Source organism: Natator depressus, chromosome 5 (genome assembly GCF_965152275.1).
Source record: "Natator depressus isolate rNatDep1 chromosome 5, rNatDep2.hap1, whole genome shotgun sequence".
Lineage (NCBI taxonomy): Eukaryota > Metazoa > Chordata > Testudines > Cheloniidae > Natator > Natator depressus.
In genome coordinates this window covers 34,766,250-34,787,780 of record NC_134238.1, presented here as the reverse complement: position 1 = coordinate 34,787,780, position 21,531 = coordinate 34,766,250, and the positions used below count along the sequence as shown (strand labels likewise).

General features: G+C 43.2%; 1 protein-coding gene across 1 annotated transcript in view; it reads left to right on the top strand.

Annotated features, from left to right (window-relative positions):
- IL6ST (interleukin 6 cytokine family signal transducer) overlaps nucleotides 1–21,531 on the top strand; it is a 65,292-nt gene that overhangs the window by 17,509 nt on the left and 26,252 nt on the right. Inside the window, exons 3-7 of the mRNA XM_074952559.1 lie at nucleotides 7,066–7,377; nucleotides 8,774–8,906; nucleotides 10,339–10,499; nucleotides 11,241–11,392; nucleotides 18,317–18,476. Coding sequence (XP_074808660.1) covers nucleotides 7,066–7,377; nucleotides 8,774–8,906; nucleotides 10,339–10,499; nucleotides 11,241–11,392; nucleotides 18,317–18,476 — 918 coding nt within the window. The remainder of the gene's footprint in view (nucleotides 1–7,065; nucleotides 7,378–8,773; nucleotides 8,907–10,338; nucleotides 10,500–11,240; nucleotides 11,393–18,316; nucleotides 18,477–21,531) is intronic.

The following is a 21,531-nucleotide window of genomic DNA, read 5'->3' as shown; positions in this document are numbered from 1 at the left end:
ACGCCCTGATATCACAGACTGTTTTCCCAGTACCATCTGCTCCTGAAGCATTTGAGGTGTCAAGAGAGTTGTTAAAGCTCGCGGTGCCACTTTCACCAGCAGTTCAAAAGACTTGCCTGGCATCCAAGATACTGAGGTCAGTGGCTTTACCTCTGCACTGCACAGTTCCAGCTGATTCACCTATCAGGGTATCGATTAAAGTGGTACCGTCTAGGGGAAAGCCACAGATGATCTCCCCAGTTCCCCTTCATAGTCTGAACCTTCTTCACCAGTATTGACAGGTACGGTACCACCTTGGTTGCAGGAAGTCATTATCTTCACTGGACTCTGCAGAAGTCTGCGTCCCAACCTAGCTGGCTCCACTGTTGGGGTATACCACCTGCCCGTCCTGATTTCAGCATCAGTACGAGTAAGGGGGTTATTGAGAGGACCTTCGGGCCAGGCACCTTTGGGAACCAAGGCCATAACAGTGGCCCTTTTGGAACTGGTGGGAGTTCCCCCCTCAATCAAGAGCATCCCTACAGCTACCTCAGCTGGGTCTATCTACTGGCTGTCTAGCATCGATGCTGCAAGCACCCTAGCGTCAGTGCCAAGCCTGGCACCGAACAGATTTGGGATCCCTCTCGTGAGCAGCCACAAGAGGAGCAGAAACTGGACCAGCCCTCGGTAACATTCTCTTCATCATCCCCTGATGAAGCAGTTATAGTGGAACCTATTTCTCCGTCTCCTGATTTATTTTAAGACTCATCAGGAGTTGTAGAGGAGGATGGCTATGGCCCCAGACATCCACCCGAAGGAGGTCTGGGAAAAATCCCACAGGCTGGTGGACATCTTGGCATCTGTGGCCCCAGCTAAAATAGCTCTTCCTGTTTATGACATTTTAAAACTACCAAGGTCCTCAAGCAGACCCCAGCTTCCCTGCCCTGACTGCAAAAAGAGTGGAGAGGAGGTTTGAGCACCTATATAATCATTCTCCTCTGGGCTCCCTTGTGTTGGCGGCAGCCAGTGAGAAAGAAGGACAGGAGCACCAGGCATCAGCCCCCTAAAAACAGAGGGCAAGAAGCTAGACTTATTTGAGAGGAAGTCCTGAGAGCAGCCCCCGTCTGTGTCCCTGCCCACTAGGGCATGCAGCCCAGGGCAGGTCGAGGGTCCAGGGTTCCCCACAGCAGCCCAGCTTCCGGCCAGGTCAGTAGGTGGGGCTTGTCACGAAGGGAGAAGAAGGGGACGGGGTGCTGTGGCAGGGGGTGGGCAGCTCAAATGTTCTTTGTGCCCACGGCCCCAATAAATCTTAATCCACCTTTGCATGGGGAGAAGAATTTATAGAAGCTCATCCTTGGAAATGTGCAGTACAGACCCACAGACTGCTGTTGAAATATGATTCTGTGTATTGGGAGTCTGTAGCAAAATTCAAGGACAAGTTACTGCATCCTCTAGGCCCCTGGGGGACCATGAGCAGGTTTCAGGGGGTTTGCCAAGCATAGCTGGCGTTAGACTTGCTAAGGCCCAGAGCAGAATGCCAAAGCCCCGCCACGCAGGACTGCAGCCCAGGGCCCCATCACCCAGGACTGAAGCCAAAGCCTGAGGAACATAGCTTTGCGGTGCCCCCTGGGGCATGGGGCACTGGACAGTTGGCCTGCTTGCTACCCCTTAATGCTGGCCCTGGCTTTTATATTCAGCAAAACAGTTGTGGCACAGCTGGGCCGTGGAGTTTTTTAGCATGTTGGGGGGCTCAGAAAGAAAAAAAGGTTGAGAATCACTGCTCTAGAGAAGAGTTCAAGGCATTCATTGCAGAAGGCTGTCTGGTTGCCAAGATGGCTTTCCAGTAGGTGCTCGACATAACGGACACTGCTTCCAGAGTTAAGGCATCAGTGTTTGATGATCAGGGCCTTGTGGTTACAGAACTGCAGCTTAGTTCTGGAGATCCAGCAGAGCACAGAAAACCTATCTTTTGATGGCCCATTTTTGTTCTCTGACAAAATGGATGAGACTTTACTTTTGTTTTAGAGACTTATGAGCGTCTCCATTTATTAGGGTTTTATACCCCTGCCGCAGCAGCAGCAGCAATATCAGCCCCAGCAGTATTTCTGGCAGGAGCCATATTAGGCAAGACAGTGAGACTACTCCAAGAAGCAGAATAAATAACACAGGAGAAGACCATCTGGGTCTCTAACTTTAATCATTCAGCCTATCCTCCCTCAGCTTCAGACAAGCAGCAGTTTTGATTGTCAGAGTAGCATTCCAGTTGTAAACCTTCTGCCATTTGCAGACAGGTTTTCTCACTTCCACAGTGCTTGGGAAGCTATAACCTTAAACAAATGGGTCCTAAGCACTGTGGGATTAGGTTGTGTCATTCAGTCCTGTCCATTCTCCCACCCCATCCCTTGAGTCACTGCTCCTTCAGCAGGTTTGAACTATGGGAGCCATAGAGGAAATCCTTCTGTAGCACTGGGGGAAAGATTCTACTCACAGTATTTCCTGATTGCCAGATGCAAGGTAGAAGTGAGACCTATCTTCATTCTTGGGGATCTTAACAGGTGCATGAGGTACATGAGATTCTGCATGGTTACCCAAGCTATTGCTTTGAATCACAACTGGTTTGCTGCCCTCAGTGTTCATGATGCCTGTTTCCAAGTGGCGATTTACCTGAGCCACAGGAAGTTGCTGAAGTTTTGTGGTCGTAGGTCAGCATTATTAATATACAGTGCTCCCCTTTGGCTTCTCTGCTCCTCGAGCTCTTACCAAATGCATAGCAGTAATAGCTGCACTTCTCGGGGAAGAGGAATACAATGTATTTCCCTGCCTGGATGATTGACTGGTGAAGATCAAGTCCAGAGACCAACTCCTCCACCATGTCCTGTTCTCTCTGTATCTTTCCAGTCATTTAGATCTGATCATAAACAAAGCAAAATCAACTTTAGTACCAATACAAAAAAATGAGTTAATTTGGGCCCTACTACTTCTATGAGTGTGAGGGCAATTCTGCCAAGGAAGCAATTTCAGACAAGTCATCATCTGTGTCTGTCCCTCCAAGCTCACCCTTCCACCACAATTGGAGTATGCCTGAAATTGCTAGGTCATATGGCTGTATGTACTTATGCAGTCCAGAATGCGAGACTGCATCTTTGTCCTCTTCAGGCCTGGCTCAAGCTGTATCATCCGAACTGGGTCTATTGCCCAAATTGTCAGGCATTGGACTCCCTAGTGCAAGTTGGTCACCCATTCTGCAGTTCCTTGAGTGGTAGACAGACCATATCAATCTTTGCAGGGGTGTTCCCTTCAGCCATTCTCCACCAGTTGTAATAGGAGTGATTGGTGCCCCCACAATAGGTTAGGAAGTACATCTGGGGACTTCGGAAGTTCAGGGACTGTGGCCAGATCTGGAAGCTTCCCTTCATATCAGCGTCCTGCTGCTATGAACCATTTACAGTGCGTGCTGGCCCTTTCAGTTACACGTAGAAGACACAGCAGTTCTCACCAAAAATACTACCGTGGTATACTGTGTGAACGAACAGTAGAGAGCTCACGCCAGCCAGCTTTGTCAGGAGGCAGTGACGTTTTGGCAGTTCTGTGTCAAGGAAAATATCATTCTACAGCAGCTTATCTACCAGAGGTGTGGAATTGCTTAGCTGATCACCTTGGCAGTGTCTTTTCTCAGAATCACAAGTGGTCTCTGAACAGTGTGTTAAGATCCATCTTTGGGAAAGGGGCATTCTGGCTATCGACCTGTTTGCGACAAAAGATAGGGGCCATCTGTTTTGCTCCCAAGCAGACCTGAGTCCAGGCTCCTTGACAGACGCCTTCCACCTGAACTGGGGATCAGTGCTCATGTATGCCTTCCCTCCCCCCCCCCCCACCCCCAAACCTCCCAGATTCCAGTCATCCCAAAGGTCATTCTCAGACTGAAGTTTGAGACTGATTCTCAGTGCACCAGCTTGGCCGAGGCCATGTTGGTTCTCAGTCTATTGATTTGTCTGCCCATATGTCTACCTCTTTATCCTGACCTACTGACCCACCACCACAGTCAGATTTTGCTTCCAGCACTGAACAGTCTTCATCTCATGGCGTGGATGTGGCATGGCTAGATGAAGAGAAGGAACGACATTCAGAAGCTGTTTGATAAGTGTTGCTTAATAGTAGGAGGCCCTCTACTAGGGCTATGCATTTGGCCAAGTGGAAGTGAATTTCAGTTTGGTCGCTAGCTCAGGGGTATTCAGCCAATACTGGCCTGTATTCAGGACATTTTGGAATATCTGTTACGTCTTCAATCTTCTGGTCTCTTGATCAGTTCATTGAGGGTTCACTTGCAGTGATCTCAGTGTTTCATCTGCCCATCCAAGGGAAGTCAATTTTCTCAATCTCCATAGTAGTGAGATTTTTGAAAGGAGTCATTCATCTCCACATTCCTGGGAAAGACGGGTTCAGTTTGTGAGACCTTAATCCAGTCTTATTTGCCCTGATGGGGCCTCCGTTCAAGCCTCTGGCAATATATTTTCTGTCACTCTGTGCTAGAAGACACCCTTTCTTATTGCAATAATATCTACAAGGAGAGTAAGCGAGCTTCAGGCTTTTATGTTGGAGCCCCTTGTACTCAGTTTTTCAAAGACAAAGTGGCCCTATGGTGACATCCAAAATTTTTCTCAAAAATTGTTTTGCAGTTTCCCTTTAACCAAGTGATTTACTTGCCAGCATTCTTTCCTAAACTGTATTCGAATTCACATGAACAACAACTTCAGATGTTGGAGGTGAGACGATGTCTGGGATTTTTCTTAGAGGGGACTAATCCTTTTTCAGGCCTCTCCTCAACTTTTCGTCTCCTATGAAGGGTCAGGCAGTCTCTTTGCAGACTGCTTTCAAGTGGGTATTACCGTGACATATGAAGTATCTTATTATTTGCCCCCACAGACATTACGGTGTCATTTGAGATCCCAAGCAACGTTGAATGCATTACTTACCAATATTTCAGTACTGGACATTTGCAGGTCTGCAATATGGTCTTCAGTACATGCGTTTACCAAACATTATGCTGTTTCTGCAGTATCACTGTCAGATGCAAACTTTAGCAAGACAGTTCTAAAGTCATTATTGAAATGGACTCTGAGCCCCACCTTCTACAAGTACTGTCTGTGAGTCCCTTGAATGGAATACACATCTGCAACCACTCAGAGAAGGCAAGACCGTTCTGTAACTGTTGTTCTTCAAGATGTGGGTGCAGACATGTATTCCCCAACCCATCCTCTGCCCCTCCCTCTCCCCCCCCCCCCGCATCAGAGTCTTTGCCCTTGATGTTCAGTGCAAAGGAACCAAGAAGAGTGCTGCTCTTAAATAGCCTGGGGAGGGGCTAATGTCCACAGGACACAAGCACTGACCCTATGGATATGGCTAGGCAAAGTTCTTTGGCTTCAGTGTACTGGGCATGCTCATGCCTGAGTGGAATACGTGTCTGCATCCACATCTCAAAAACCAACAGTTACAAAATAGGCAAGGTAACTGGCTTTTTTTTGTGATTAGTTGCATGAAATCCACTGCCTTCCTAGTGAGAAGTATGATGACCTGCATATTCCCCATGATTGGGCTTTGCTAGCTGGTCACCAGTTGATTGACTCAGAAAAACAAAAGTTCTTTTGTTTGGTTCATTACATGTCCAGGGGAATTTAGTAGGGAAAATAACTGCTGAGTGGAAATCTAAACAGATATGGATTGTATTCATTATTTTGATGAATATATATTCCATTCATTTCAATATACTAGATCGTGGTGGGCAATAATTTTCACAGGGGGGCCACTCCGTGAATTTTGGCAAGCTGTCACGGGCAACACATTTCTACTATATTAATGGAGAGGGTCCGGGGTCTGGGAGGGAGTTTGGGTGCAGGAGGGTGCTCCAGGCTGGGGCAGGGGATTGGAGATCAGGAGCGGGTGCAGGATCTGGGAGGGAGTTTGGGTGCAGGAGGGGGTTCTGACCTGGGGCAGGGGGTAGGGGTGCGAGGTGCAGATTCTGGCTGGGAGGCGCTTTCCACAGGTGGCTCCCGGCTGGCAGCGCAGCAGGGGTCAGGCAGGCTGCTTGCCTGCCATAGCCCCATGCTGCTCCCAGAAGTGGCTGTGACCGGCTGCTGCTGGCATGTCTCTGCACGTCCCCTGGGGGAGAGGGGCAGCAGGTCTCCGTGTGCTGCCCACGCCCTCAAGCACTGTCCCACAAGGAAACCGGCGAATGGGAGCTGTGAGGATGGTGCTGGGGGTGGGGGCAGCATATGGAGCCGCCTCCCATCCCCCCACCAGGGACGCACAGAGATGTGCCTGCAGCAGCTGGCCACTTCCGGGAGCGACGTGGGGCCACGGTAGGCAGGCAGCCTGCCTGAGCACCCTGCTGCGCCACAGGACTTTTAGCGGCCCGGACTCGGAGATCGCGACCGGGCAGAGGCGGCCGGACAGAAATGTTAGTCATGGCCGTATTTTGCCCACCCCTGTGCTAGATAGAGATTCTTTAAACGAAAAATTTACTGAATTTCCTAAAGATACATTTGTTGTGATAATTGCTACTCAAGCAACTTTTTGGGGGGACGGGACTGAATAATTTCAGAAGTCTCATTTTTGATAGAGCACCTTTTAAAATAGCATGTACAGAATTTTTATAATGGGTATTTTTGTTGTTGTTTACAAAGGTCTTTCCAGCAGTGGGGAGAGGATGAGTGTAGGAGAAAAAACAAAGATACTTAAGCTTCCCATCTTTAACCTCATTTTCTCTGTCTCTGTCATTTCAATTCCAGTTCTTCTGTTGTTACTGGTAACATTCTCTTGCAATACCTGAGGAAGAGTATGCACATGGACTTCCCCTAAATCTGTGCAGGAGTGATTTGCTCATGCTAGTGCATTAGACAAGAAATACACTGTATTGTGCAGGTCAAGTGTAACTGTCTATACACACATACAGCCAGATGCACAAAATAGTCTTCAAAAATATTTTTCCTAATCTTTCAGTAGCAGGAGTGTTAGATTATTTGTAGCAATAGTAATACAAAGATTTCATATGGAAATGTGATATTTCAAATTGATTTTATCCTTTTTTAGTTTCAGGTGGACTTGTGCAGTCATGTGGTTACATCATCCCAGAGTCTCCACTGTTGACCCTTGGCTCCAATTTTACAGCACTGTGCGTTCTCAATGAAAGTTGTCTTGACTTTGGCAATATACACGCCAATCAGATTATCTGGAAAATCAAAAGTTCTATAGTGCCTAAAGAACAATACCGTGTAATAAACAGAACTGTTTCCAGCGTCACATTTAGAGACACCTCTACTTTAGCTACTCCTCTGACATGCAATGTTTTAGCAGATGGACAGATTGAACAGAATATCTATGGAATTGCAGTTACACTGGGCTGTAAGTAGCTTTTTATTCCTCTCTCTTTCTTCTTTGAATATTGTAAATTTTCCATTAAATGTTTACGTACACCGAGATACTGTATAAGGTTGTCAAGAATGTTCCATTTTCTTCTCTGCCTTGTAGAAAATGTTTTTCAAGGACATTTTGGCATATCCTCTTAACCCTTCTTCCTCTCGAACAATTGTACAAAAAAAATCCCCCAAATCTAAACACACAGAACAAATGAAAGTACTTTGAAAAAGATGATCCACAAAGCAGAAAATACATTTTTAAGTATTTCATATACATGAAAGGGTACCAAGAGAACTACACATGCATGAAGCTCTGTGAAGAAAATGTGAACATGTCACAATTAAAATGGTACCTCTTAGAAATCATTGAGCTAATGAAGGGCTTGATAGAAAGAATATGGTTCTTGAACAGTCTGATTTTTCTTAAGCATATTTTTAATGATTGTCCTGCATGCTCACAATATCTGTTTGGTTTTTAACTTAGTTTGTTTTTCCTTTTTAATAAAGTTCATAAAACTTCATGTTCAGTTTCTGATGGGGTTATCAACTGACCTGCTCTTCATCAGGTTCACGGCTGTCAAAATTGCATATTACCATTGGAATGCAGTAGTTGAAGAAAGGAAGTATTCTTGGGACATTATATTGCAACACCACAAAAATCGCAATCCTCTGGAAGTTAGTGGTAGGAGACTAGAATATTTCTAACATATAGAAATGAGAAATCCAACTCCAAGGTTAATTAGCTCAGCCATGCCTGGAGTATCGTGTTGTCTGTCTTAGTACTTGCAAAACGGTGAAGAACAAAATGTAGTGCAGAAAACCCATGCTTAGGCCCCAGACAATAAAAATATCTGGGGATTAGGTGTGGGCTCTCTATATTGGGATGAATTTTACCCATTCTGTACACGTGGTATCTTGTGTATGTGAGAGAACCTATCTATAGTAATAAGCCATTGTGATCTGTTAACATCTTCATAGCTAAAACTCCTGAAATATTATCAATACTACAGCAATGTGTTGTCTCTTATTTCTTCCTTTTCCTTCACAAACAGATCTGCTGCCATCACTGCTGCCTTCCTTTCCAGTGCATTCTGTGCTAGCCTTCTAGGCCTTACGCTGTCCCAAATTTCATTCCATCCCCAGATCATGTTTTCTGTACAGTGATGACTCCTACCACTACACACTTTTTTTCTCAAGGCATCTATGCATTACACTTCACTAGATGTTCTCTATCTCATAATATTTAGCATTTACTAAATGCAACAGTAAATAAATTTTCCCATTTTAACTAAATTACTCTTGCAACAGTGTATTCATCGCTGCTTTCATTGGAATCAAATGTATGTGCACATAAATTACAGACAGTAACTTTTTTCATACAGTGCCCCCAGAGAAGCCTGAAAATTTGAGTTGCATTGTGCGTCAAATGTCAAAAAATAAATTTATTATGATTTGTACCTGGAATCCTGGAAGGGATACATTCCTAGCCACTGATTTCTGTTTAAAATCTCAATGGTAAGTATCTTGTTTAAACTTTATAAAAGGCAGATATATCACGTCTTTATCGTTTTTAGGGTTTTGCATGTAGGCTAAATAAAATTTTCCAATATTTTAAGATCGTTTAAAAAAAATTTTGAAAGAATATATTTTGAGTTAGACTGTAAATTTAGACTTCTGAAGCTGCTGTAGCCTGTTTGTCAGGGTAAAACATTTGACAACTCAAGTTTGTCCTACAGTTTAAGATTTTAAACTTAAGCAAATAAAATGATTTTTTCCAAGACAGAGAAAGTGTAGGGAAGAGAGTCCTGTACAGATCTCATTGGTATTAAGCTATTGTACAGCTTGAACCAGATTTTGTATCAGTTATGGGTATTTCTGTGGCAAGCATCACTGTAACTGATGCTGAACAGGTAAATAAATCTGAATGGTGATAGTCCAGTGGGTTATGTTCTTTACCCTTGAAGACAGCTTTTTTGGTTGGGTGTCTGTCTTTTTTGTTTGTTTGTTTTAACCTTGATTCTGGTTATGGTGAGAAAGCTATGAGCTGCTCAGATTGCTTGTACTCTCCCACTGGTATCACTTCAGTCTTGCTTAGGTTCAGTTTGAACCAGCCAACCGCTTTGCATCCAAAAGTTGATGTCTCTTTTAATCGTAACTAAACTTCACAAGAAAGGCACTGGTAATATCTGTTCAAAATGAGGTGAAAGCTTGGTGGTATGGGTGTCGTCAATGAATTGTTCGCTACAGGGTCCATTACATGTCTCAACCTCTTCAGGAGATTTCATGTAGATTACTGGGGTGGAGATGGACAGGATGCAAGACTCCCCAGCTGATCAGTTTTAGGGAAGAGGAGTAGATTCCCATCCCAATTCTGGGTAGCTTTTGAAAAGAATTGAAGCCATTGTGGTGATGTGTTGTTTATTGCAGCTGTAAGCAAGTCAGCAGCACCTTGTTGCTGTGTTGAAAGCTGCAGAGAAGTAAAGCAGTGTCATAAAACTTCAGTGCTTTTAATGAATATACACAATAGATCATCCATTAGAGCTGTTAATATTGTCTCCATATCATGTCCCAGTCTGAAGCCTGGGTCCCTTTCATGTTATACCTATCACTTCACCTGAAGGACGAGGTCTCTGTAGCTCAAAAGTTTTTCTTTTACCTACAGAAATTGATTCAATAAAAGATATTATCTCACCCACCTTATCACTTTACAAAAAAGTTATGTATTTTAATTCCATAACTAAGGATGGTTGGGCTTCTTGTTAAGGCATGGGACTTGGATTTGAGAGACCAGGGTTCTAGTACCAGCTTTGCTGCAGATTTACTGTATGACTAGGGCTAGATTCATTCCTTTTTAAAGCACTTTGAGATCTTTGGATAGAAAGTGCTTTGTATAAATGCAAATTACTGCTTTATTTTAACCTTGCTTTTTCTTTAACTCTCAATTTAGGCCACTAGAAACCTTGCCTGACTGCAAACCAAAAGGTGTAAATAACTCTTGTGAGATTTCCAATGTTCAGTTTTTTGTCAACCTGGAGGTCTGGGTGGAAGCTAAGAATGCCCTTGGGAAGGCTGAATCTGAGCACATTAATTTTGATCCTGTGGACATTGGTAACTATACGCTTTAATTAAGATCCTGAAGTACTGGAGAATTGCAATAGAACTAATTGCTACCTCTCTGAATATTGTTGAACTAGCGTGTAGATGCTGTTTCTATATTGTAAAACCCTTTAAGCTGTTAGCAACAGTAGTTCTGTGCTCCGAAAAGTAGTATACTATGGACTAGATCCTGAACAGTGCTGGGCAGAAGTCTTGATATGAAAGGTGATGCTGATTTTTCTCTCTCCACCTCACTCCAGATCTTGGGGGGAAGCAGCCTGCTACCCAGCTAATTTCTAATGTAAAGTGTAGCAACCTATTGGACCTACCAGTTCTCACCCCAAAAAAGCCTTTCTGGCAGCCAGTTATCACCAGAGTAGAGTCACATCTACACTGGGACTGGAGGGGTGCCATAGGAACCACTATAGTATAGTCACCTAGTCAGGGATAGTACTACTCCAGCCAGGTTTATGCAGCTGTAAGCAGGACTGGAATCTGGCCTTTCATTTCTGAAAGGTGGAAAATTACAGACCTCATTGTTCAGCTTTTCTACAGTACATCATCTCCTCCAAAGAAAGTGCACTCATCAGGCATCTGGTACTGTCAGTGAGTAGTCTAGAGAATATAAAAGAGAAATGAACTTGTAAACCAGTAAAAATATGCCAGGTGCATTAAATACCATACTTCATGCTATACATATGAATTAAACAGTACAGCACTTGGAAAATTCAGTACTTTCTCATTCTCTTCTAGTGAAACCTCTACCTCCACGCAACTTAACAGTCAGTTCAGGAGAACTACCCACTGTCTTGAAACTGTCATGGGAGAACCAAATCATAGTTGTTGAGATGGAGCTGAAATTTAATATTCGATACAGGATCAGTGACAGTACAGACTGGATGGAGGTAACCTTATTTTAAATGTTTTATTGATTTCTTGTGCACTCTGCCACACTAATCCAGAGTCCCCATTCACCATCATGAGCAACAGAAGCTCATCTGTTGCTTCAGTGCCCTTCCTTGGTACTATATAAGCCATACTTTCCTCACTGTATTGCCACCTCCAGAAGTACTGCTTTACTGCACTACATAACTTATTTCTTTTCAATGACGGTTTCTTTGGGTGTGTGGGGGGTGTTCCATCCCATTATGTATTGATACCTGTGACTGCTGGTACCCTTTCTCTCATTTAGTTCGCTGCTTTACTGCTCTTGGGAAGGGTGTCTCAGCTCTGAGCCTGAGTAGACATTTGAGGAGCAAGAGGCAAGGGTAAACAAGGAGGTGACCCCCTTTTACAAACATTTCATTGTCGCCTGACAAGGCAGTAATGCCACCACTGCTATCATTGGCTGATGACTTTAGGCTATTCCAGTACCTGATGAAGCAGGTCACTGGCACCTTGCAAATTTCCCTGGAAAAAGTCCAGGATTCACCTGGCAAGCTCCTCGACATATTGCACAGCTCTGCCTCAGCATGGTGGTACTGCCAATTAATAAAGCCTTCCTAGAGTCAGCCAAGAACAGCTGGCAAACTCCAGCAGCAGCCTACCACTACTACCCCCACTACATGAAAGCAGGTTAATAGAAGCCCTGGCTGGGACATAGTATTTTTTGAGTTTTTATTCTCTCACCCAGCACCAAATTCTCTAGTTATGGATGCAATCGATGAAAGGGGCAAGCAACATATTCAGAAACCTCCCCTTATAAGAAGGACCAGAAACGTCTGGACCTTTTTGGTCGTAGGTGCTACTTGTCAGCAACATTACAGTTTACAGTTCAGCTAATCACCAAGCGCTGATGTCAAAATATGACTACCTGAACTATGAGTAGTTCAATGCTTTTATTGACCATTTGCCAAAGGAACATCGAGAACAGTACATCACCATAATAATGGAGGGTCAGTTCTCGGCAAAAACACTGCAGTTTTCACTCAATGCAGCAGACACTGAAGCCTGGTCTGTTTCCACCAAGTAGCGATGAGGTGAACTTCCTGGCTTCAGTTGTCTGGGTTTCCACAAGAGGCACAATCCCTAGTGGAATATTTACCTTTCGATGGCAGAAGCTTTTTGCAGATTCCACAGACTACTTGCTTCATACCTTGAAGGACTCTGTGACAACACTTCAGTCTTTAGGGTTATACACACCCTACAAAAAAGAGGACGTTTAGCAGGTCTCAGTCGGCACAAAGATTCTGCTCTGCTCAATTATCTACCTACCATACGCCACCAGAAAAACCAGCTAAGAGGTCAAGATTTTCAAAGAAAAAACCTGAAGCTGAGACTTCATCCTAGTCTCCAGCATTGTTCAAACATGAGTTTTGTTGTTTGGACAGCAAGAATCCAAGCCACCCAATGACCAGATTTTCACAGCTGCATGACACAACTCCCCTTCCTCATTTTGGGCACCTCCTCTCTCTCTTTCATCAAGCATGGGAGGCTTGATGGACAAATAGATATTGGAGGCCATTACTTTGGGTTATGTTATCCAATTTACCTTCTTCCTGCCCTTCCAACCTCCTTCCCTGTCCCTCTTCAGGAACCCTTTATATATTTTCTCCTTTATTTTAAATGTTTTTTTTTCTCACAACAATAGGGAATGAACAACATTTTTAAAGAACAAAATAAAAACTGGCTGGGAGATTTGGCAACTGATCTAGCATCTGAAACTATTTAACTCACTTTTTAAAAATTGACTAGAGTTCAGGTTGTGCAATCCCTTAGGCTATATCTACACTACCACTTCTGTCGATATAACTTATGTTGCTCAGGAGTGTGAAAAAAAACGCACCCCAAATGACATAAGTTACACTGACAGATGCACCAGTGTGGTCAGTGCTGTGTCGGTGGGAGACCTTCTCCCGCCGACAAAGCTACCACTGCTTATGCAGGTGGTTTTTTTTATGTTGACTGGAGAGCTCTCATGAGCGATCTTAAAGCAGCGCAGCTGCATTGCTACAGCTGTGCCACTGTAAGATCGCTAGTGTAGACATGGCCTCAGATAATGTGAATGAAACAGTCTGTCGTCATTTTCACTTTCAGGTATTCACAGTGCTAGTCTACCTTGCAATATTGTTTCAATGCTTTCTTTCAGAACTTCTACCTTCATTAGAAATCTTTCCACAGCACTTCTGCGGAGTTTAAATTTTGTGAGAGAGAGAGAGAATTTGGTTTGACAGTCTCTAACCACACATTTCTGCTAATTGCTTCCATCTTGTTGGATGATATCCAGTGACAATTGCAATAGGAAAATCTAAAATAGAGTGGTTCTTACTTTGCTTTTTACTTTAACATCAGAGAAGGACAATAACAATTTTTACTATAAAGTTCTTGTCCACAAACATTAAGGACTGATGGAATTTGATTCAGGCTAATTACTTACGTGCTCTGAATGTAAACCTGGTTATTCATCTTCAATATGGAATGTGTCACTCGAGCACCCATCAAAGATACATAGATTGTACACAGGATTAATTTGCGACTTTGGTCCTGGTAATGTATGCGTCGTGCTTGATTTTCCAGTATGTCTCATTAGACATGTATGAACTGGTGCTCTTTTAATGTACTTTTGTCTGGAGAATATTTGACTTTTAGATTTAGTTTAGTTTGCAGGTTTATTTCATAATTAAATATTCTGACAAGAGACCCTTTGTCTTGTCATCCGCCCCAAGGGTGTTCTCAAAAATCATGGCAATCATAGCTGCCTACCTCTGTCGTCTAGGACTACGTGCCTTTCCCTACCTTAATGACTGGCTTCTCTAGGGTCAGTCATTTCAGGATATGTGGTCGGCAGTTCAAACAACAACTTCGTTCTGAAGTCTAGGCCTGCAGATAAATGTAGAAATAGATCTTAACCCTCACACAACACATTCTCTTTATAGGAGCATTTCTGGGTTTGATAATGGAGGGATTTGATCCCTCTCAATAGGTTCCTTGCTCTAAAGGCCCTTATCCAAAGAGTGCAGCTCAGCCCTCAAGTTGCAGCAAGGACACATCTGCAACACCTGGGACACGTGGCATCTTGCATTTTTTATTACACAAAACACCAGATTGCACCTTTGATGTCTCCAGGGGTAGCTCAGAACAGTTTCTGTACCCAGCAAACACAGTCTGAACAAGCAGGTATCTGTAGCCAGTCAAGTCATACAGTCACTCACCTAGTGGAATAATCTATCCAAGATTTGTGCAGGAATCCCATTCAGCCAGAATCCCTCTATGGTCATGTTAACATTAGACACTTCCCTCTTGGGATGGAGAGTACATTTGTGTCCTCTCACAGTCCAGCAAAGATGATCCCAAGAAGAACAGCACTTGCACATAAATCTGTTGGAGTTAAGAGTGGTCAGAAATGCTTGCCTTCATTTTCTTCCGTTACTCAAAAACAAGTCCATCAGGATCATGACAGACAATGTAGATTGCATGTATTATCAGTCATCAGGGTAGAGCATATTGCCCCTCACTTTGCGCTAAACCGATAAATTTTTTGAAACTGGTACATAGTCATCTTGGCTTCTTACCTCCTGGATATACAACACACTCAGCAGACATTTCTCCTTAAATTATGAATGGGAGTTGGACTCTCAAGTCCTAAATGAAATATTCATAGCTTGGAGATTTCCAGAGGTTAGCCTTCTTTTTGCCATGGTTCTCAACACAAAGTGTAGGAAATTCTGTTCCAGAGAGTGACTGAATTCCCAGTCTCTTCAAAATGCTTTTCTCATTAAATGGACAAAAGATTTTTTTCTTATCCTCCAACTCCATTACTCTTAAAGGTCTTTATCAATATCAGACAGGTCTTTATCAATATCAGACCACACCAAGGTCATTTTGATTGCGCCAACGTGGCCAAGACAAGTTTGGTTTCCTTACCTCATCAAACTTGACTCTTGTCCATGGCAGCTCCTGATCAAACCTTGACTGCTGTATCAGGATGCAGGTCACGTGCTTCACACCAGTCTGAACATTCTGCAATGGCAAGCATGGTTCATCAGTGGCTCTTGGGACTAAAAGCTGCCTGTTCGTTGGAAGTACAAAATGTACAAAATAGCAGAAAAGAATCTACAAGACATACTTCAGAAACGATGAAGATATAATCTTTGGTGTAACCAGCACCATCTTTCTCATATCCAGTTGTCTCTTTCCACAATCTTGGATTACCCATTGGAATTGAAAACTTCAGGCCTTTGTACGAGTTCCATCAAGGTTCATTTAGCAGCAGTAACAGGATTCCATGTGCCAGAAGAAGGTTTCTCGATTTTCACTCCTCTGACCACAATGCAATTCCTAACAAGCCTTATGAATCTTTCTCTACAGATTAGGGCCCCTACATTGCTTTGGGATTTCAACCTGGTTCCTAACAATCTCATGAAACAGCCCTTTGAGCCACTTGCTACGTGCTAGCTGCTACATCTGACTATGAACAAAGCCTTTTTGGTGGCCATCACTTCTGCTCGAAGGGTTGGGAAGGATGAGGGCTCCTGTGTTCTCCAAGGAGAAGGTATCATTACAATCCCACCCAAAGATTTTACCTAAGGTTTCTTCTGAATTTCACATTAACCAAACTGTTCACTTTCCAGGTTTGTTTGTTTTTTTTTCTTTCCTTCAGCCACATCAATTTATGTAGGAGTCTCTTTCATACACTAGATGTTAAGGGGGCATTAGTCTTTCACTTGGACAGAACTAGGCCATTCGGGAAGACCCATAGACTTTGTCTGTTGCAGAGAGGTCTAAGGGAGCATCTGTTTCCACTCAGAAATTTCTAAATGGATCTCTCATTATTGCCTGTTTATGGTTTCATTGAGGCGTCACCTCCTCATAGATTTGATTGTGCACTCTTCTAGATCAATCTGTCTGCAGCCCTATTCCAGTTGCTGAAATGTACAGGGCTGCAACGTAGCCCTCAGTGCACACGTTTTCCGACCATTGTGCCTTAGGTCATGCTGCAAGATCAGATGCTGCAGCAGGAAACACAGTTCTTTCTTCAGTGATAGACTGATCCAAAACTCCCACCTCTTTAAGGGGTTACTTCTAGGGAGTCACCTAAAGTGGAGCATCCACAGGGACACTTTACTCAAAAAGGAGAGGTTGTATGCCTTCTGCAGCAACTGGAATTCTTTGGGATGTATGTCCATGTGGGTGCTCCACAGCCAACCCTCCTCCCTTCTTCTCTGGAGCTGCCTCTGTGGGGCTTTGCAGTAGAGAAAGTGCTGAGGATGGTTCACCCGCGCAGCCTTATGTAGCCTCAGTATGGGGCACAAAGATGGGTAGAGCACATGCAGAAGCTGAATGGGCACTGCTACCAAAAATCTCCAATCAAAGGTGCAGGAGGTCATGCGCACCTAAAGTGGAACACACATCTCAAAGAACTACAGTTACTGCACAGGGTGATTTATTTCATTGTACTCAGGCGGAGGGGTTAATTTCTTTTCCTCTGAGGAATTTCAGCCAGAAGACTAAACCACTGATGAGCACTTTGAGAGGTCTTCTGTCAGGTGTTCTAATGGTCTTACTCTGAACTCTCAGGGTGTTAATTCTGTGCATGATAAACTGTTAGCCACTTTTGTTGCCATGTGAGGGATTTGCTATGACAAATGTGACTGAAAGTTATAATAGTAGGATATTATAGTCATAGGGTAGATGTGACTTTTATTTATCTGGAGGTTCTGGGCCTGTTATCTGATAATTCTGAGGATTGTATTTCCTGGATGAAATACAAACTTGTTTTATTTTGTTTGCCACTGCTACAGTATGAATATTAAAATGTGTGTGTGACAATTCTGAGACACTTTTATAGAAAGGTCTTTACGTACTACAACATTTCTAAATCTTAACTAAAACACGTACACAATATGTAGTGTAAAGTTTGGATTAATGTGAGTTTTTAGAATGGCCACATTAATCACAGTGGCAAAGCTTATGAGTGAGTTATGAAGAGCCATCTTAAACAAGCATGAATAAAACCTTTATAGCTCTTCACATTGATCTTACTCTGCATGTATATGACATAAATCTTGTTTTCTGGTAATTTTTTAATATCTCTGCTTGTAAAAACTTATATACTACCATGAGTCTATTGTGCAGACTTTAGAGGGAGAGAATGTTTAGATTTTTTGTTTGCCAATTTCTGTGTAAAATTCTAAAAATAGCTTTTATGGAAAACTGTGATGTCATGATTTAAGGTCAAATGTATCCTAAATCAACATGACTAAACCCTAAATACTTTACATCATTGGGAACAGGGTGATTCCTAGCTCTTAAACTGAATGAATTAGGGGTTCATAACATGGATGGCTTGCAGTATATTGGACAGTAAGGTTGTGAATGGGCCAGAGCAAATATTCCTACCTCTGAACCTGGGACCAGAATAATCTTAACCAGTGGGAGGGGGAACTGCATGTATAAGAAGGCAGGGGTGGGATTTCTGCAGTAGGTGTTTTTTGAATATTACAATGAAAAATGTGAATTACTTAAAAACTACTCAGAAATTTTGGAATAATAAAAATAATCCTGCATGAGATGGATTATAATACAAGTGAAGTGCAAAATACATACACCTGTTCATATGGACATCATGACCCTGTATGTATATATTCTGCACCAAAAAAAATATATTAATTCCACTCTGATTGAGAAATGAAGCTCCTGGAAGTCAAAGAATGCAGAGTTGACTGAAGTTTCAGGGCTTGATTCAGTGCTGTGCTAAATCAATAATCCAAGGCACAGGGCTCCTAGTGTTAGAAAGTCTACTCAAAAGAGGATTGTAGTGGTACAAGGGTTTAACTGATCTTGCTGGATGGCTGGTAACATTTTTAAAGACCTCTTTTTTACCTTTGCAGGTTCCTCCTGAAGATACAGCTTCACACAGAACTTCATTCACTGTTCAGTCCCTTAAGCCTTATACAAAGTATGTGTTTTCACTTCGTTGTATGAAGAAAGATGGGTTGGGCTACTGGAGTGACTGGAGTAAAGAAAAGAGTGGGGTCACATCTGAAGCTAGTAAGTAGTATTTGATATTAATGTTTATTTTTCTAAGGAGTTAACTATTGTGATACTCCAAAATACATGCAGATGTCTGGCTGTGGTTGCCTGAAATGTTACCCCTTTTAGCAGGTGTTGATCTTGTTGGGAAAGATTTAAGTGTGTTCTGCTGACTTGGGTCACATGACTAATTACCCCTTGTGGCCAGTGACTCTCAAGAATGGAGGGAATAGCTTTATTGAAGGGTTCTAGGATGTGGGCTGAGTAGTAGGCATAAGGTGGTAACCCTAGAGGGAGCCAAGCCAGGGGAAAAGGCTTGAGTTGAACTCTATCTTCGTTTGCTTGTTAATAAAGCCAAACCCTAAGAAGGGGTCAGGTAGGTTTTTTTTTTAACAATACAGTATTAAATGCAATGCAGTGCAATACAATGCAGTATAAAGGTGCAGTTAAAGAAGCACTTTGGTGCTATCCTTTTTGTGTTAATAGTCTGGAAGTACCTTAGTTTTGGTAGATGTTACAGCTTGACTTGCGTGGAATTTTTAGCAGAGGGTAATTATCCATGAGCAATCTTCTCTTTGAGAGGGACTGTAGTGGATGTAAGTTTATAATGCTTAAAGTGCATTCCACCTTCAAGCTAGTTACACTTACCTGATTTTTAAGGGTTAAAAGAAAGCAAATGTGTATAATTTGACATACTGTTGTCCAGGAATACTGGCAGCAGTCTTGCTAGTTGATGGGAAATGATAGGCTCCTTTTCCACATTCGCTGCCGTAATGGTACAGTGGGGATTGAAAAACTCTCTCTTGCTCACCTCATTCACTTGTCGCTCCTCTGTGCTAATTGGTCTGATACTAGCAGTGACATGAATGCAATATGTGTTGGTGGTTCCCAATGGAACCAAATCTCTGCTTCTCCCATAAGAAGGTTGAATGATCATGGTGGTCCCTTCTGACCTTAAAGTCTATGAATGGCAATATTTGTGTGGTATTTTTTAATGATCAAAGGTCTATACTCCATTTTTTCCAGAAACTTTCCAAATTACTAACAGTTGCCCAAATGTTCACTTACCACATAATGTAAGGCACAGAAGGGGAAAAATCTCCTTCTGCCACCCACAAATTGTTTCCTCTTGGTTGGTTCCACTCCACAAGAGAGGCGGAAAGTGGCCATTGTTGAGCCTCTACCTTGATGTTCTTGGAACCTTGGATAAAACCATAAAATGCAGCAAAGCTGCCAAAAGTTGTAAATCATGACTGGTCTGTGGGTATTTTTATTAATTGCTTTGATTTTTATTTTAAAACATTCGTAGGTGAGATTTCAGATTCCAAGGAATACAACTGCCAGGAGAAATAGTAAACAAAGATAATAGTCATATGTCTGTAGTGATAGTAACCCCTGTGTGGAAGGTCTTCTAAAAGATTGAGCTTACACACCAGGAGGATACTGGCTCTACTTTAAGAAAGCTCATGGTATTATTCCAGTTAACAATCTCTTTTTTTCTTTTGAGGGGAGGGGTAAGATGAGTGAGCTAATATCTTTTATTAAACCAACTTCTGTTTGCCAGAACTTGGGAATGGGCAACGAGGGGAATCATTTGATGATTACCTGTTCTGTTCATTCCCTCTGAAACACCTGGCATTGGCCACTGTCAGAAGATACTGAGCTACACGGACCATTGGTCTGACCCAGTATGGCCGTTGTTATGTTCTGTGGGTGAGAGAGACAAGCTTTCAAGTTTACACAGAAAGGAAAGTGTGGGCCCCTTACTGAATGAGGGAGGCAACCTAGTGACAGAGGATGTGGAAAAAGCTAATGTACTCAATGCTTTTTTTGCCTCTGTTTTCACTAACAAGGTCAGCTCCCAGACTGCTGCGCTGGGCATCACAGAATGGGGAAGAGATGGCCAGCCCTCTGTGGAGATAGAGGTGGTTAGGGACTATTTAGAAAAGCTGGACGTGCACAAGTCCATGGGGCCGGACGAGTTACATCCGAGAGTGCTGAAGGAATTGGCGGCTGTGATTGCAGAGCCCTTGGCCATTATTTTTGAAAACTCGTGGCGAACGGGGGAAGTCCCGGATGACTGGAAAAAGGCTAATGTAGTGCCAATCTTTAAAAAAGGGAAGAAGGAGGATCCTGGGAACTACAGGCCAGTCAGCCTCACCTCAGTCCCTGGAAAAATCATGGAGCAGGTCCTCAAAGAATCAATCCTGAAGCACTTACATGAGAGGAAAGTGATCAGGAACAGTCAGCATGGATTCACCAAGGGAAGGTCATGCCTGACTAATCTAATCGCCTTTTATGATGAGATTACTGGTTCTGTGGATGAAGGGAAAGCAGTGGATGTATTGTTTCTTGACTTTAGCAAAGCTTTTGACACGGTCTCCCACAGTATTCTTGTCAGCAAGTTAAGGAAGTATGGGCTAGATGAATGCACTATAAGGTGGGTAGAAAGCTGGCTAGATTGTCGGGCTCAACGGGTAGTGATAAATGGCTCCATGTCTAGTTGGCAGCCGGTGTCAAGTGGAGTGCCCCAGGGGTCGGTCCTGGGGCCGGTTTTGTTCAATATCTTCATAAATGATCTGGAGGATGGTGTGGATTGCACTCTCAGCAAATTTGCAGATGATACTAAACTGGGAGGAGTGGTAGATACGCTGGAGGGGAGGGATAGGATACAGAAGGACCTAGACAAATTGGAGGATTGGGCCAAAAGAAATCTGATGAGGTTCAATAAGGATAAGTGCAGGGTCCTGCACTTAGGATGGAAGAATCCAATGCACCGCTACAGACTAGGGACCGAATGGCTAGGCAGCAGTTCTGCGGAAAAGGACCTAGGGGTGACAGTGGACGAGAAGCTGGATATGAGTCAACAGTGTGCCCTTGTTGCCAAGAAGGCCAATGGCATTTTGGGATGTATAAGTAGGGGCATAGCCAGCAGATCGAGGGATGTGATCGTTCCCCTCTATTCGACACTGGTGAGGCCTCATCTGGAGTACTGTGTCCAGTTTTGGGCCCCACACTACAAGAAGGATGTGGATAAATTGGAGAGAGTCCAGCGAAGGGCAACAAAAATGAT